Consider the following 18,443-nt stretch of genomic DNA (forward strand, 5'->3'; position numbering starts at 1 on the left):
CTAACAGGAAGAGGCGGGGACTACAAGTGTCGGGAGCCGGCGGCTGCACAGAGCAGAGGGCCAGGTGTGAGGCTGCAGAGCCGGGAGGTGAGGGCCGGGTGTGAGGCTGCACGGCCGGGAGGTGAGGGCCGGGTGTGAGGCTGCAGAGCCGGGAGGTGAGGGCCGGGTGTGAGGCTGCAGAGCCGGGAGGTGAGGGCCGGGTGTGAGGCTGCAGAGCCGGGAGGTGAGGGCCGGGTGTGAGGCTGCAGAGCCGGGAGGTGAGGGCCGGGTGTGAGGCTGCAGAGCCGGGAGGTGAGGGCCGGGTGTGAGGCTGCAGAGCCGGGAGGTGAGGGCCGGGTGTGAGGCTGCAGAGCCGGGAGGTGAGGGCCGGGTGTGAGGCTGCAGAGCCGGGAGGTGAGGGCCGGGTGTGAGGCTGCAGAGCCGGGAGGTGAGGGCCGGGTGTGAGGCTGCAGAGCCGGGAGGTGAGGGCCGGGTGTGAGGCTGCAGAGCCGGGAGGTGAGGGCCGGGTGTGAGGCTGCAGAGCCGGGAGGTGAGGGCCGGGTGTGAGGCTGCAGAGCCGGGAGGTGAGGGCCGGGTGTGAGGCTGCAGAGCCGGGAGGTGAGGGCCAGCTGCAGGTTATTATAGAGCTGTGTATACCGCACGTGTCCGGGGGATGGTGAGCCGGGAGTGTATACAGGTCTGTGGCGACTGGACAACTACAACTCCCAGCATGCCCTGGCTGTACAAATGTATACACTGTATAGTATAGGACGCCCCTCTTACAGGAGCTGCTTCCCCTTTCCTAAGTTCTATAGTCTCCAATATGGGAAATATATCCGGTCATTGCAGCGATGTCCGCACTGTGTCCCAGCGCATGTAGCGTTACGTCATGTGAGCACTGCAGCCAATCAACAGTCGCTGATAGGTTGCAGCGTTCTGTCCGGCTGCAGTGCTCACATGACGTAACGCCGCATGCGCTGGGACACAGTGCGGACATCGCTGCAATGACGCAGATCCGGGAGCGATTATATATAATGTCCAAAAGTAGGTGGACGGTATGTGTAATAGGGTTATGAAGGGGGAGATTTATCAAACGGTGTAAAGTGAAACTGACTCAGTTGCCCTTAGCAACCAATCAGATTCCACCTTTCATTTTCCAAAGAGTCTGTGAAGAATGAAAAGTGGAATCTGATTGGTTGCTAAGGGCAACTGAGTCAGTTTCACTTTACACCGTTTGATAAATCTCCCCCTTCATAACCCTATTACACATACCATCCACCTACTTTTGGACCTATATATATAATAAAATGTAAAAACAAACAAAAAAAAAATTATATGTGGGGGAATTGCATGGTCGTTGGCCGGCACGTGCCTGGACATTCATTTTTTCCCAGCAGCGCGGATTATATCCACAATGTTTCTAAACTGATTATCCTCAGTCAGTCACTAGGTCGACCAGTGGATCTGTGGCAAACTGCCGAGTTTTCTAGGCTATATTCTTGGAAACACTAGGTGAGTGCAATCTCCTTTTATATCTCAAAATCTCCATCGGATAGGACCCTTTTTTTCCTGTGGTGTCTGATTGTATTCCCAGTGTCATGGCCGCTTCCATTTTATCCGCAGATACTCATCCGAAGCATCAGACACAAATCCTGGGACGATGGCAGAACAGGGTGGACCAGTGGACGTTGATGGCAGCATTATGGAGGGGGTGAGGAAGCACAGATTTCAAACCAAAATCAGAACCTGTTCCTTTTGGTAAACTTATGACAATCTACCATAGAGACGTTTAAAGTGATCCAGTCTTTGTAGTGGAGCTGTCAATTTGTAAAAGTTCTTATATATTATTACAGAAACTGTATTGTGTCGCTGATTGGTGGGGGTCTGGATCTTGAGACCCCTGCCAGTTAGTTAAAGGGACTCTGTCACCTGAATTTGGAGGGAACAATTTTCAGCCACAGGGGCGGGGTTTTTGGGTGTTTGATTCACCCTTTCCTTACCCGCTGGCTGCATGCTGGCTGCAATATTGGATTGAAGTTCATTCTCTGTCCTCCGTAGTACATGCCTGCACAAGGTAATCTTGCCTTACACAGGCGTGTACTATGGAGGACAGAGAATGAACTTCAATCCAATATTGCAGCCAGCATGCAAGGAAAGGGTGAATCAAACACCCGAAAACCCCGCCCCTATGGCTGAAAATTGTTCCCTCCAAATTCAGGTGACAGTCCCTTTAAAACACATCTCTGAAGTGCGCAGCTCCTGTATGAGCCTCGAGTACAGACACTGTATGGGTTGATTAGTAAGTCTATGGGTCTGTATATTAAATGGGTATTCCCATCTCCAAGATCCTATCCCAATATGTAGTGGGATTATTATTATTATTATTATTATTATTATTAGCAAATTCCTCCAATTAGAAAAGTAGTATAGTTTTTCTGATTCACTGTGTCTTATTTCCTCATGTGCAGGACCTTAGGTATCCATGGTTACGACCACTGGTATAGTGACAGCTAGTTGCTAGTGGTCGTAACCATGGATACATAAGGTCCTGCAATGCCTGCACATGAGAAAAGAGACATAGTGAATCAGAAGAACTATACTACATTTCTAATTGAAGGCATTTGCTAATATTATTATTACACCTACTACATACTGACATAGCATCTTGGAGATGGGAATACCTGATTAACTCTCTAACAGCGGTTTATGTGCCTATATACTTAATATTGAGCTTGATCAACTTCTTTGAGGTGGGAGCTGCGTACTTCAAAGCGATGACTGATAAGTGGGAGTCCCAAGACCTATTCTCCCACAGATTAGCAGCACATAGCAACACATGTAATATAAAAAAACTTTTTCAACACGACAGTTAGTTAAAGGGGTTTATCTGAGAACTTGGAGAGAAAAAAAAGTCATGTAGTTAACACAGGCAACCTCCTGTCTGTTGTACCTGGTGCCGGTCATTGACTGCTCCTGCCAGAGATTCAGCTGCTCCCTATCAACAGAGCGGCAGTTTATTTTCCTATTGACTGGACGGGACTACAGAAGTCATGCTGATTGACAGCCGTAACTCTGCTGCCTAATTGGGGGAAGTTGGCTGTCAATCAGCATGACATCTGTAGTCCTGTCAATAGCAAAATAGGAAAACTGCTCTGTTGATAGGGAAACGAACAAGAGTAAAATGGAAACAACTGTTATTATTATTTATTATATATATATATATATATATATATATATATATATATATATATATATATATATATATATATATATATATATATATATTATTTTTTTTATTATTTTTTTTTTATAAAATCTAAAAATCCATTTCATTAGAGAACACTAATCCATTATAAAAACCTAAGACAATAAAATTGAGAGTGATAATGAGTACAACACTGCTCATGGCGTATAAAGTAGCATAGGAGAAATGAACATGTATGAGAATAAATGGCGACCAGAAGTGCATATATCCACCATAAGATCAATCCTCACCGTAGTATCAGAGGTATAAAGTACCAGTCCTATATTATATAATGGTGCTATAGGAAAATCCAGATATGAATGCAAACATACTGGGATCAGATGTAGTAGTCTAAATCTGCCCATACAAAAAGAACTGTCTATGGATCACATAAACATCCTAGATGAAAGGTCTTAAGATACATATTGTGCAGGGAGAGTGAAATAAACAGTAAGTGAATTATTTCCAAAGGTATATCTTCCAGAGGGCACTCATTGCAAATTCACAGGCAGTTCTTTAGGCAGTGACACAAGTGTTAGTATAGTCAGTTACTCAGTAATACCGTCATAGTGATGGCACAGACATGAATACATAAATCGCAGACTTGTACAACCCGAGGTTGAAGGTAGCCCCATCGAGCGTTTCGCATTAGCTTCTTCTGGGGGCATGTACACCTGGACCTGTGGAAGTGCTAGAGAAGCGCGAAACGGCCGTTGTCCATAGTTTACCCTGCATTCCCTTGCTTACCACTTAATGTCCCGCTAAGGAATGGTAAGTGCTGCTTTTTCCAAAAGACATTATGAAATATATTTCAGCAAGTGATCCAACGAGCTCACAGAAGGTTGTTTTTTGTTTTTTTTTGATCGGTGGCAAAGTTCTTCTGTTTGGACATGTATATAGTACAGTTGGCGATGGCTCACGTGCTTCTGGTTTTTTTTTCCTTCTTATCGTGGTGTTATAGGGAGGTCAGATCCTGCGTATCTGCACCGCCCTGAGCTGCCTTCTGGGTATTCGAGTCCGAGTGTCAAAGATACGAGCAGGGCGAAGCACTCCGGGCTTAAGGTAGATCTGTTATGCGTCGTTACAGGAAGTACCGGGTCACTGCTTAGTTTTACTGTTCTTGACCATTTTTTTTATTTTTAAGGAAACAAAGGAAATATGCTGTTTCTCCAAACGCCGGCATTTTTCTGGCATGTTTTCTTAAAGCTTTGAACGAAAAACACAATAAAGCTGCTAGATAGACACAATCACTGTTTGTATTTTATAACTTCCCATTCATAATATGTGGATAGAATCACCTGCTAAATGTAACTTGACACACAGCAGGTTTGTTTATTTTAATTTTTTTTTACATTAAAATAAAAATACTGTGTTCAAAACTCCTTTTTCAAAGTATTTTAAGCCCCTTTTGTTGCAGTTTTTTGGCTGCAAATAACACTTGTGCTTTGTCTACAGGACATGTTTAAGAAATTTTAATTTTATTAACATAAAACACTTAAAATAAAGTTTACAGTTTTTACAGCAATTTTTTTCCCTTTCTCATTGCTTTCTATGTGTAAATAACTGCTGAAAGAATTGACACGCTACAGTTCTTAAATTTAGTCAGTGAAAGAGATCAGGCTTGTGAATGAGATGTTTGTAATCTTATAGCTTTTGCTGTAAAATTCAGCTTTTATTTTGCATAAAAAAGCGCTGCATGTGAACATGGCCATATAAATCTTCCACATTTATTGTGATCCGGGCAGAGCTCAATCCTGCTCTCTCTGCATATGACAAGGCTACATGAATTTAAAGGGTTATTCCAAGAAATCACTGTGTGGTCTCATAATAATGTACACATACATTTATTAATTTGTGCCAATAGAACTCCTTTTGTAATCTGTTGGGTTTTGCAAATATGAGCACCTAAAGGCTGCTCCTCATTTACCTGCTAATTACTATTAGACCCATCCTTCTGCTGCTATTCCAGTGCTCCTGGTTGTTGGTGTTCAGTGCAATGTATCCCAGCTGGCTTCCTGCCAGCATAGTGCGGCTCTACCTCCGCTTCTCACATAATGTATGCTATGTGTAGAATACACCACTCCTGAGCACTTTATGCTCCTCTACAGGACCCTGCTGGACCCATTTTATCTTCTGCCATCTACATCCGAGTTGCTCGCTGTGCTTTTGTATCATTAGTTGGTATTCAGTAGAGCACCGGTGTCCTCGGCAGCGAAGCTTGTAATAACTTGGCTCAGCAGAGCTGTCACAAGCAGAGCTGAGCTGTTTGATGTCTGTAGCAGACCGCTTATTGATGTAAAACTGCAAATACTGCTCAACTGATGCATATGGTAGAAGATAAAATTGGTCAGATAGTTGTATACATGGCCATACACTGCACAGGAGAATAGAGGGAATTCTAAACTTAGATGGTGTGCCAATTATCTGTGATGGGTGCAGCCAAGTTATCAACTCTGAGTGGTGGGGTGGTCACTAATACACAGGAGAGGCAGGGGTCTGCAGCACTGAGGAGGAGCAGGGTGCTGCTGGTCTTAGCAGTGTAAAAATAGCACTGCATATACATCTATATGAAGCTGGATCCGCAGAGGGGCAATAAGAACTATAAAAAAAAAAAACAAAACAAAAAAAACAAAGGTACAAGAAACCTTGTTAGGCTGAGTCTGCATATTAACAATAAGTATGCCTTTATTGAGCTTTGTGAAAAAAATAATATAATTGGTGGAATAATCTTTTTAAAAGTCTTGCTGACGGATTCTTTATTAGCTGTGCCAGCCCCCTTATTTGTTTCTGGATTTGATGGCCATCTCTGATGCCCACACTGCATATTATCCTCTAATGTTGTATAAGAAGCTTCAATGTGACGACTACCGGCCATTTCCCACCTCCTTAACACTGATTGATTCCGGGGGGCACGGACTGCAGATCTGTTTCCATGTTTCTAAATCTTCCTTTTTTTTCGTAGGCCACAACATTTATCAGGACTGGAGACTGTTCGAGATTTGTGCTCTGGCCAACTGGAAAATGCAGCAATAGGGTCTACAGAAATAAACTTTACCCCAGGAAGAATAAAAGGGGGGTCTCTGATTGCTGATACAAAAACTGCCGGGTTAGTAAACACATTCATTTACTTAGTTTTTTTTATTTTCTTAAAATTGAAAGTGTTAGTAATATACAATTCTAAAATGTGTTTTCCAAACTCCTAAATGTTATTATTGTAGTGTATTTGTCACCAGATTTTCCAATTCAAAGTTTAAACTCCATTTCCCCCTATCGAGCCTGACAGCCTCAGTGTCCCTCCTCCTCCTGTAAAGATCTCTCTCTGCTCAGTACAAGGTGCAGCTGTCAGTCAGGCTGGGCTGGAGGAGATGGAATACACTGACTTATTAGCTATTTTTCCCTTTTAGTTGGACTCCTAAAATGCTCATTTTTAATATCTGGATTGTGCAGACATTCTAACATGGATTTTCAGAGTAAGTTCTACAGTCTCATTAGGTCTAAGAAATCTATCTAATGTATGCAGTTTATATTGTGAAATCTGAAGGATCTGGCTTAATATAGAGAAATGGAATCTGGTGATTGACGATCATATCTTGCGCAGCTCCATATTCTTGGTAGTCACATGGCAGGAAGGCAAGCGGATACTGCTGTGGGGTCACTCCTCTCCATCTTTTCTGCCAAATGATGAATAGTCCTAGTGAAACAAGGGCACCTTTCTTATGAACTGTATATTGTAAGTGCCTTCAGCTTCACTTTATTTACAGGTAGTAAGAATTTCTTGTTGTTTTCCTGCTGACAAAGCAGTCCTAAATAAACATTTCTCAAATTGTCATAATTTGCTTTAGGGTTACCGCCATCTTCATAGATGCACATTGTCAGATGGCGATTGTAAAATCAATCGCTTCTGCAATTTGCTGCTGATTAAATTTTGCGTCCGTTCTTGAGTTACTAACACTTTTGTTTACAGCGTGTTGCCTAGGAGACCGACCACCGCCGCTGTCAAGTATGTAAGCACAGTGATGATACTGACTGCGATTAGAAGATAACAGTGCGCTTCTATGATCCCCATCTGCTTCAAAACATTGCATAGACGCTCCATAGAAAAGCTTTTATGCAGTGCCCATGTTCTGTTGCCTAACAGCGGTGGTCGTTCACCATGGCAACAAGTGGTAAACAAAAAAGTGTTAATATCTCAAGAACTGTTCCAAATTTTGTTAAGCAACAAATTGCACAATTGCTTGTTTACAAGCCCTATCCTACAATACCCATTTATGCAGATGGGAATAACTCTTAAAGGGGTTGTCTCAACACATACATTGGTGGCAAGGATAAAATGCCACCAATTTCTGATTAGCGGGGTTCCATGTACTGAGATCCCTTCTTAGACTCAAAACGACCAAGTGGAGCAGTGTACTTCTCTATCAAGGGTGTGACTTTTTTAGCGACTGAGGGTCAGACATTGCTTCACCAGATAGAACTAGTCTCTTTAGCGGACTGCTGATTCTTCCACTGCTGATCCCCTCTCGCTGTCTTTGTAGGAGTGTGTGCCTATTACTGCAGGTCTCCCTTCCCTGTGTCCTCTTTGCTGAAACACCTTCGGAACTGATCTTTAAAGGCGGCACAAATGCAGAGATGGCCCCACAGATTGACTACACCACAATGGTTTGTATGCAGTGTGACACTTGCTTTACCATCCTATTTGCTGTATTGTATGAATACAATATGATATTACTATAGTGGGGAAAATACGTTTTTGATACACTTTTTTTTTTTTTTTTTTTTGCAAGTTTTCCCACCTTCATGGAATGGCGAGGTCTGTAATTTTTATCGTAGGTACACTTCAACTGTGAGAGACAGAATGTAAAAATAAAATCCAGAAACTCGTATTACGATTTTTACATACTTAATTAATTTGCATTTTATTGCATTATTTGATATAGTACAAAAACAGAACTTAATGTTTGCTTTTTATGGAGCCACTCCTTAGTTGCCCTGACTGTGTTTTGGGTCATTGTCATGCTGGAAGAACCAGCCATGACCCATCTTCAATGCTCTTACTGAGGGAAGGAGGTTGTTGGTTCTTGCGATACATGACCCCATCCATCCTCCCTTCAATACGGTGCAGTCATCCTGTCCCCTTTGCAGAAAAGCGCCTCCAAAGCATGATTCTTCCCCCACCATGACTCATGGTTGGGATAGTGTTCTTGGAGTTGTACTCCTTTCTTCTTCCTCCAAATACAGTGAGTGGAGTTGATACCAAAAAGTTCTATTTTGGTCTCATCTGACCACATTACCTTCTCCCACACCTCCTCTGGATCATCCAGATGGTCATTGGTGAACTTTAAAGGGGCCTGGACATGTGCTGGCGTGAGTAGGGAGACCCTGCGTGCACTGCAGGATTTTAATCCATGATGGTGTAGTATGTTATTAACCATAATGATTGAGGCTGTGGTCCCAGCTCTCTTCGGGTCATTGACCAGGTCCTCCCGTGTAGTTCTGGGCTGATTCCTGACCTTTCTCAGAATCATCCTTACCCCACGAGGTGACATCTTGCATGGAGCCCCAGACCAAGGTAGATTGACAGTCATCTTGTGTTTCTTCCATATTCTAATAATTGTGCCATCAGTTGTTGCCTTCTCACCAAGCTGTTTTCCTATTGTCCAGTAGCTCATTCCAGCCTTGTGCAGGTCTACAATTTTGTACCTGGTGTCTTTAAAAAAAAAAAAAAAAAAAAAAAGCTCTTTGGTCTTGGCCATGGTGGAGAGGTTGGAGTGTGATTGATTGAGTGTGAGGACAGGTGTCTTTTATACAGGTAACGAGTTCAAACAGGTGCAATTAATACAGAAAAACTAGCATGTCCGTGAGAGCCAGAATTCTTGCTGGCTGGTAGGTGATCAAATGCTTATTTCATGCAATAAAATGCAGTTTAATTATTTAAAAATCCTACAATGTGATTTTCTGGATTTTTATTTTTAGATTCTGTCTCTCACAGTTGAAGTTTATCGAAGATAAAAATTACAGACCTCTCCATTTTTTTTGTAGGTGGGAAAACTTACACTGCAGATTTTGCATCAAATAATAATTTTCCCCACTGTATCTGGAGTAAGATAATTACACAGGATAATTACACAGGCTGGTCTTGCAGGAACGTCAGACCATGTGTCCTATCTCATTCCTGATCAGACCATGCCCCAAACATATTTTTTATTTATTTTTATTTTTTTAGACCTAAGCGTGTTTATTTTGTGCTGAATATACTTTTTGCTATTTTAATTTAATTGAACATTTCTACCGTTTTGGCTTTTATGGCTGTTTATTTCTCTGCACATTGCTGGCTGCAGAATTAAATTAACTGAGAATCTGCCAGTGAAATCGTTCCGATGGGGAGTAACTCTTGGGTGTTTTTCTGAACCCCTCTAAATGGGTTTATGGCCACAGATCGCAACAAAATAGCTGTACGTTCATACGATCAAAAATCAGCTGAAGAACTCTGTAAGGACAGATGTAAGAGTTACACACTGTCCGTCAGAACGAGCGCACTGATGGATTCTTAGAAGTGATCATGCAGCCAGCAATAGACAGCGGAGCACAGGGGCGATCCAAACAACATTATTAATGAGACCTAGCTGGATAATATAACTCCAGATGCCGTTTATCCGTCCATTATTCCTGCCACTTCCATTTTGATAAGGGAGACCCTATATGTATCTTGATTTATATCCTAGGTTTTATTTGCATCAGTCGTTAATGGTTAGTTTTGTTTTTTTTTATTATTTTATTTCCTCTTCAGGTTTTTAAGCCGATGGCCGAACATTTCTCCTTTAAATTAGATTGTGACATCCGGAAGAGGTGAGAACCGCTACGTAAAACAGGTTGGAAATGTGGAGACGCGCTCTGCAGTGACCAGTGACTGACATGGGGAAACCATTACATCCCAGTTCAAAGGAACCTGTCGTAATATTATTATTATGCTTTATTTTATATAGCACTAACATATTCCGCAGCGCTTTACAGGTTGCACACGTTATCACTGTCCCCGATGGGGCTCACAATCTAGATTCCCTATCAGTATGTCTTTAGAATCATGCTGCCCAATTCTCGGGTAGAATTAATCAGCCCGACTACTCTATTACCGTATGATATTGTTTTTGATGACGCTGTAAAGCAAGGAAAATGGTAGCAGGTGAGTATCTCAGTAGTCAGTCAGTAGCGAGCTAGTTTGCTGCCGCTGCAGTCAGTGCTGTGAGAAGGGACTGTAGCTGGGCACCCTCATAACACTACTACCCTGCGGATTAACCTATATGCAGGTTAATAATATTATCGGACATGTCCGGCTTCCTTTAATCCAATGATACATGAATTCAATGAACATCAAAAGGAGAATACAAAGGCAAAGTCTGCACGAGCCACAATACAGTTGAGATTATAACTGGATCACTGCTTTGTAGCCCCACAGTTATCATCTTCATAGGTTTCTGCCTCCCAGTGCCCCCATAACAATGCTCATATGGATCTACCAGAGCGCCTGCACTAACATGTCTGATCAGTGCAGGGATAGTAAAGTGCTCATCTACTGGCTGCACGCATTAGAAGAATGGATCCTCCAAACTGATGAGCGAACGTGCTGGGGTAAGGTATTATCTGAGTATGCTTGTGTTCTTTGGCTTGCTCTAATAATATGTTCGAGTGCCTGCGGCTGCATGTCTCGTGGCTGTTAGACAAACAGACAATCCCTGCATGTCTCGTGGCTGTTAGACAAACAGGCAATCCCTGCATGTATTGTGGCTGTCGAACAGCTGCGAGACTTGCAGCTGCGGGGACTCGAACATATAATATTCGAGCACGACGGAGACACTCCGTTAGCACCTGAGCATGCTCAGATAACACCTTATCCAGCACGTTCGCTCATCCGTAATGCTCAACCATCATCAATACAGACACCAAACATTGGGTTATAGCCATGCCTATCTGTATCGTGATGGTTTGGTGTCGCAGATTGTGCTCCCCTGTTCTTGCAGAAAGACCGCGGTGTCTGTGGCAAGCAGTAATGACCGTAAACTCTCCCTTCTCGCTCTCTCCCATGTTTTGGGTAATTGCAGGGGAAAAAAGTCATTAAGGAAGTATTAGGCTGCCGTCACACTACCAGTATTTGGTCAGTATTTTACATCAGTATTTGTAAGCCAAAACCAGGAGTGGGTGATAAATACAGAAGTGGTGACGTGTTTCTATTATACTTTTCCTCTAATTGTTCCACTCCTGGTTTTGGCTTACAAATACTGAGGTAAAATACTGACCAAATACTGATAGTGAAACCATAGCCTTATTGTGGTAGAGTTCATGGGCGTTGTTGAAAATGGCCCGATTTCTCAAGTCTTTATACCAGTTAGACCCTTTTTCCCACTTCTTTCTCTCTTCAGAGCAGGTAGTAATAAAACTATAATAGACAGAAAAAAGTGTTTCTAAACTCCATGTGCTCAACTTTAACAATTTGTGCCAGAAATTAAAACTTCACCTGGGCCTCATTATTTATTTATTTATTTTTGTTCTGTTGTGTTTTTTGTTGTTCAGGGGCTACTACCCTCGCGGTGGAGGAGAAATCCTAGTCAGGGTTTCCCCTGTCAAATACTTGAAGCCAATCACCTTGACAGATCGAGGATCAGTCACAAAAATCTATGGCCGAGCATTTGTGGCTGGTGTTCTTCCATACAAGGTGAGCGTACGTGTTACAACTAGTGTGAGAATGTGGGTACAACCCCAAATTTTATGTATGTTGCTTTATTCAGGACACCGTGCCTGGGAATCCCATAATCTTTCCTGCCTCGCCTCACACTTCTGGCTCTTGTGCCTGTGTAACACTATATTTTTTGTGGTGTTCTTGATGTATCTGTTTCTATAGTTAAAAAATATAAATATAATAAATTGCACTTAAACGCCTGCATTTGTATTTATATAGCGTGAAGACGCGCGTCATGTGTATCCATTTGATAAAGACTTCCTGACATATGTTTTGATCCGTTTCTCATGATCTCCAGACACTCCACTCATGTAATTTAAAAACAAACAAAAAAAAAAAAACATGTAATCATAACAGACTGCCATATTCAATTTTCCATTCATTGCTATGTTAATAAATAATAAAAAAAATGGATATACTTGCTTTAAAAGGACACCAGGTTTATGTAGTGCTCTGTGTGACCCTGGCCCCACTACTGATTGGCCGCTTTCTGCCTATACACAGCACACACAGAAAGCTGTCAATCAATAGTTATACAGAACTCCGCATTCAGAGAACTGCTAGGTCTACAGCAGATAAAAGTTTTTAATCAAAATTGCAGCACCCAGTAAAGTAAGTGACACATTGTAACCGCTACATAAAATAGGGCTTTTATGAAAAATCTAAAACAAAAACCACTCAGCCCAATAACATAATAACATCTCTGAGATTAGAATCTCTGCCCCTACATTATTCTGCTCTCAGATGGGGTAGCAAAAACTTGGTGACAGATTCCCTTTTAAAATGTATTTGTTTACATCAATTTTGGTAAAGATCAGGCTTTTTCTTCTGTTCTTATAATATGAAAACATATAGCTATTAAAGATTACTAAAATGTGTTATATATAAGTACAGGCTTTGTGCTTTTAATTTCTTCAGATGGTGAAGGACATGATTTCGGCTGCAGTACGCTGCATACGGCGGGAGCTCCGAGATCTCTACGTGAACATCCAAGGTGTTCAAGAAACTGGAGACAAAGCCGTAGGAAATGGCAGTGGGATTATGTAAGTTCTTTCTTTTCTTAGTAACTAGCGAGTGTTCTAGAACCAGAAAAACGAAACTTGCCTTACTAGCAGCGATCCTCAATGTCTCTAGGCAAAGTACAGTTTCCTGAGCAGTATACATTAGGGCTGTGATCATGTACTATATCTGATCCAATGAGAAATTCAGCATGGAAACCTTCAGTACCGCTAGACACGTGACATAGTCCTGGGGGGATTAATGATAGAGATGGAGGAATGGGGGTCCTACGCCAAGGTGGTTCTTGTACCCTGAATAGCCGTATCGGATACAATACGTGATCTACTTTCCTCTTGTTTTACAGAATCGTTGCCGAGACGTCTACTGGTTGTTTATTTGCAGGGTCCTCTCTCGGACGGAAAGGTATTTTTTTTCTATCTATCTATCTTTTATTATATTTTTTTTTTCCCAAAAGATTTCCATCTTCTCTCTATCTTCTCTCTCTTACCAAAAGATGATTTTTAGTAAGAAACTGGCATAATATGAGTGATAATATTTTCGATTATTTAAAACTTTTCATAGGTGTACCCTCAGATCGCGTCGGTGCAGAAGCTGCAGAAATCCTTCTCCGAAACCTCCGGCATGGGGGCTGCGTTGACGAATATTTACAGGATCAGGTAGTTTAACTAAAAAAAACATTACCCACCGTTCTAGAGAAAAGAAGGTTTGTAACAAAATATCTGAACAGAAACGTAGATCAGGCCACTGTCAACGAATATAAGTGGTCTGGTGAGCGCTGTCCACCCGGTGATCAGGCGCGGTGCTGTGAAGAATGGCAGATTGTGACACACAGGTAATGTTGTACAACTGAAAACCTGGGCCTGCACACCTATTACAGTGCAACGGGTAGGTGCACATTCACACTGTGGCCATTAACAGACATAAAACCAATGCGCAAATGCAGTAAGTAACTAAACAGTAGTAATACATGTAACGAACAGAGAACTTAGTTGTTGATATTTTGATCAAAAGAGCGTAAAAGCCATCCCACCGCGACAAGGTGACCCACCGCGACAAGGCGACCCAACTCTAGTGTCTCCTTGCTGTGTGCCAGCAGGCATCAAAACAGATTGGCAAAACCAACTGTGCCCAAGTCCATTTTAATCTGTCTTGTTCTCTTCCAGTATGGCTCCAGCACAGAATATAGTGTCACATGTATGAACACCCAAACATTCCTTTTATTTGTAGCAACCGCTCGAGTTTTATCTTCTATAGTTCTACACTTTTTAAAGGCTAAACTTAAGATTTGTTTTTATAGACAAAAAGTACAAATAACTTTTTTTTTTTCTCTCATTAATCTCCAGTTGATTATTTTTATGGCACTGGCAGATGGGGTCTCGCGGATCAAGACGGGACCCCTAACCCTGCACACTCAAACAGCCATCCACTTTGTAGAACTACTCACCAAGGTAAGGATTAGTTGGCAAATTTCCTGGTTTGCGGCCTGCCACAAAGTAACCGGTTTTTGAGCTACTACTAGTTTTTCGTCAGTGTAAACCTGTGTTTAAAACTGTTTGACATCTGCATATGCATTCATGTCCGAAAAACATGCAAGAGGTCTATGAAGGACAAACCTGAGCTCAGGGCAGTACGCTGCGTTTGCTCACTAGCTGAGGTGGTCCTTCAGGCAGTGCAGAGTCTCTTACTGATACCAATGTACTGGGAGCTGATGAAAAATATTAGTGCTTTTATTTAGCGGTTTTATGTGGCTGGTACCAATGCTTATATTTACATTTTATTTAACTTAGAAGGAAACTGAGAAATGCTCCTAATGGAAGATATCTCCACGATGTGGCAAAAATTGTAAAAAAAAATAAATAAATAAAAAAATTCTGGAGCACTTTTATCTTTTGGTCCAATAGTAATTAACATCCAGCAAATATTAGTTCAACTAGTTCTTTGAGTGCTGTGCTCTGTATAACCCCATCCAGACCCCTGATTGGCAGCTTTCTGCCTATGCACAGTGAAAACAGAAATCTGCGAATCAGTGGGTGGGTTTGTTTTGGTTTTTTTGACTACCTGATAACAGGATAAGTAGTCCTCTAGTGAGTCTTGCCTGCTGATTAAAATATTGATCTTATAAAAACTACAGCAAAGCAGCCCAATAAGGGGACATATTGCTGGAATCAGGGTCTCTGCCTCTATATTATGTTGATCCCAGATTAGGTAGATAAAAACCTGTGACCGATTCCCTTTAAGGCTCCCATGGAGGCACATAAGGAGCCTGGCTTATGGGCCACACAGATGCAGTAGGATTCAGAAAACCAGAATGTGGGTCGTGTTACTAGTGAAGAATGGAGGATTAAAGGACCGGAGTAAAGCACCCAGCAGGAGAATGAACGGCACTGCTACTTACTGGATGCTTACTACTATTAGCCCAATGTTGAACCTGTTCCCAGTATCTTTAATTTCTATATTAATGTTTTCCAGTTGGTTAATTTTGGCAAGAGACCTTCCTGAAATGTCACCTGCAGTGTAAAGCACAGGGGAAATAACCAATTCTTTAATTACTCTCCCCTTGTATCTGTGTGGTGGCAGAAGTCTCTGTATTGCACATAACTATTGATCGGAGTGTTACTACTCGCTGCCTCTTAGTGTGTAATCACTATAATATTATTGTATAATTATTGTTTGTTCCCAACAGGCCAAATTCACAGTAACAAAGTGTGACGAGCCAGGCACAGACAACTTCATCATAGAGTGCCAGGGAGTGGGCCTTCAGAATAAGAATGTCTGACCATCGTCCAAGAGCACCAGCGAGGACTGCAGTGTAGCACAGCATGCAGTGACCAAAGCATGACACTAGAGGGCAGTGCACATCCAGGGCTGTATTACTATTCCTCCAGCTTTACTGTCTGAGAGGCAATCAGCGGATTGTGTCAGCATGGAACCGACTCTGAGTTAAAGGCATTTTCTGCATCTTTGTTTTATTTAATGTATGGCCTAAATCTGCTAAGAAGGGGGGGGGGGGGGAAAGCAGCACATACTCCCCCATGGATTCCCTGCTATTTCTTTCTCCACAGCCTATGTCTCCTTTACTTCTCTTCCAGACTAGTCCACACTTAACCACTGCAGCTAATTTTATTGGCTGCAGCGGTAACACATTGGTCAGCATTGAGACCACTGATCGGCTGCAGCAGTTACACACTGACTAGGTCAGAGGAGGAGAAGAGACTAGTGGGAGCCCTGGCTAGCGAGATGGAGGGGTAACGAGATCCATGGGGGAGTATGTGCTATTTATTTAGTTTTTCATACTACAATCAGGCCACACGTTAATTTAAGACTCCTTTTAACATTGTGTTCTTGCCCACATTCCGTGGTCTCTAAAGGGCTTGTGTTCAGACCCCCATAAATCTGGATTTGTACGGGGCCATAGACTATAAAGGTGCTGACAAAGTCAGTGTGTTCTGTTGTGCATCATTTTTGGGAGTATACCCCTACTGGAGGTGGACACCCAGGCATAGTAGACTGTACGCCTGAGTCCCGAGGGGTTCGGACACAACCTCAACAGGACCACTGAACGCCGTAGCGGCAAGAACGCAATGTAAAAGCAGTAGTGATGAGCGTGGGTGCTCAGTACTCGAGTTTGGGTGCTCGGGTATGCACCGAGTATCGCGGGTGCTCGAGTGCCATGTTGGAGTCCCGGCAGCCGCATATTTCACGCCTGTTAGACTGCCACAGAATATGTGGGAATTGTCCGTGTATTGGGTAGGCCCCGCATGTTTTGTAGTTGTCTAGCAGGTGTGAGTTGTCTAGCAGGTGTGAAACATGTGGCTGTGGGGACTGGAACACGTCCTTCGAGCACCCATGATACTCGGTGCAAACTCGAGTAACGAGCACTTGCGCTCATCACTAGTGAGGAGTAGTAATGAGCGAGTGTACTCATTGCTCGGGTGGTCTGCGAGTATTTATGACTGCTCAGAGATTTAGTTTTCAGTGCCTCAGCTGAATGATTTACAGCTACTAGCCAGGCTGAGTACATGTGGGGGTTGCTAGGGATCCCCACATGTTCTCAGCCTGGCTAGTAGCTGTAAATCATTCAGCTGAGGCGCTGAAAACTAAATCTCCGAGCAGTTACAAATACTAGGAGACCACCCGAGCGTGCTGTGGAAAACCCGAGCAACGAGTATACTCGCTCATCACTAGTAAGGAGCCTTCGTGTTTTCCCTCCTCCCCATGGATGGTGTCGGGTGGTGCTTGTAAAACAAACACTCTTGCAATTTGCTCCTTATTATAATTGGCAGCTGTTCTTGAATAATTACCTCTTCTTCTGTTTACATCTCGTTGCCAAAGTTCTTGTATGTACAAGCGCCATCCGAGAGTACGCCTTTATGGAGAAGGGAATAGCCCTTTAAAAGATATGGGCGGAAAATCCCTTTTAATATTTTACTTCTGCGTGAATTATCTGTGCCAGGGCTCCAAATAAACTGGGGGGAAAGAATGTGACTGAACTTTTATTTAATTAGATTGAATAATAAGAAAAAAAACCTGCTGCCGCAGAGCCCTGTCTGAATGGGGCGTGTACACCACATCCATTCATTGTCTATGAGACTGCTGGGAAACGAGCATGATCTCTGCCAGTGTATGGTAGAGCTAACGCAAAGCTAGATGTTGGAAATCAGTGACTGGAAGCATTGCCACTCATCTTTCTTTTGATCATATAGGTGCTTCGGCCTTGATTAGGTACCACCGGCTAGAATCAAAGCTCAGCAGCAATCACTCAGTGAAAACCAACCTGCTGCCGTCACTGCTGGCATTAATAGTAGACTGTGATGTTTGTTATATCCAGAAATACTGTGGTATTGCTACATATAGTACAAGCGATCACCTGCACTAAGGGCTAAAAATAAGTGGAAAAACAAGTTTGTGTGGTTTTTTTTTCCATATTTAGAAAATCAAAAGTTAACATCGCCCACCTTTTCTCATATTAAAAATTCAAGAAAAAAAAAAATAGACCACTCAAATGAAAGTTGGATCTCTCAAACACAAATAAACCTTGTCGGTAAACTGCAAAACAAAAATAAAAACTCAATGCCAGAATTGCATATTTTCTTTTGTTCAGCCCAATACTACTTGTATTACTTTACAAAAAAAAAAAAAAACCATGCATGTTTGGTATTGCTGTAATCGTACAGAGATGGAGAATTGTATTGTCGGGTTATTTTTTTTTTTTTTTACTGTACGATAAACAGTTAAAAAAAATTGTGATTGTGTTTTTTTTTTTTTTTGTTTTTTTTTCCCCCGCTATTTCACTGCACTTGGATATTTTTTTCCCACTTTCCCGTACATCACATGATAAAATGGATGGTGTCATTCAAAAGTACAACTCATCCTGCAAAAAAACAATCCACCCATGTGTTGATCTAAATGGGAAAGATAATAAAGTATCTGGAGAACCAGCCACGCGATGTGAGACGGACGAACCCTCAC

General features: G+C 42.3%; 1 protein-coding gene across 8 annotated transcripts; it reads left to right on the plus strand.

The window, feature by feature from the left end:
* Window positions 1-14: 14 nt before the first annotated feature.
* On the plus strand, window positions 15-17,743 carry RTCA (RNA 3'-terminal phosphate cyclase). Of its 8 annotated transcripts, none has more exons than XM_077276098.1 (13): window positions 15-87; window positions 1,419-1,491; window positions 1,603-1,690; window positions 4,185-4,285; window positions 6,186-6,329; window positions 7,759-7,882; window positions 10,011-10,069; window positions 11,789-11,930; window positions 12,873-12,997; window positions 13,318-13,376; window positions 13,536-13,630; window positions 14,318-14,422; window positions 15,658-17,743. In XM_077276098.1, the coding sequence occupies exons 3-13, from the start codon at window positions 1,640-1,642 to the stop codon at window positions 15,748-15,750; spliced, it is 1,098 nt and encodes a 365-aa protein (XP_077132213.1). In that variant the 5' UTR covers window positions 15-87; window positions 1,419-1,491; window positions 1,603-1,639; the 3' UTR covers window positions 15,751-17,743. The 8 variants fall into 8 exon arrangements, with proteins under 8 accessions (XP_077132213.1, XP_077132210.1, XP_077132216.1 ...); XM_077276096.1 differs by having other exon boundaries at window positions 48-121; XM_077276097.1 differs by lacking the exon at window positions 15-87 and adding an exon at window positions 558-597.
* The last annotated feature ends 700 nt before the right edge of the window (window positions 17,744-18,443 follow it).

Source organism: Ranitomeya variabilis, chromosome 8 (assembly GCF_051348905.1).
Source record: "Ranitomeya variabilis isolate aRanVar5 chromosome 8, aRanVar5.hap1, whole genome shotgun sequence".
In the NCBI taxonomy this organism is placed as follows: domain Eukaryota; kingdom Metazoa; phylum Chordata; class Amphibia; order Anura; family Dendrobatidae; genus Ranitomeya; species Ranitomeya variabilis.

What these genes read in the sequence shown, in the direction of transcription:
- RTCA (XM_077276098.1), top strand. Translation starts at nt 1,640, where the DNA reads ATGGCAGAACAGGGTGGACCAGTGGACGTTGATGGCAGCATTATGGAG. An exon ending in GGAAATGGCAGTGGGATTAT is followed by an intron (nt 12,998 to 13,317) that starts GTAAGTTCTTTC and finishes CTTGTTTTACAG; the next exon opens with AATCGTTGCCGAGACGTCTA. An exon ending in ACGAATATTTACAGGATCAG is followed by an intron (nt 13,631 to 14,317) that starts GTAGTTTAACTA and finishes ATTAATCTCCAG; the next exon opens with TTGATTATTTTTATGGCACT.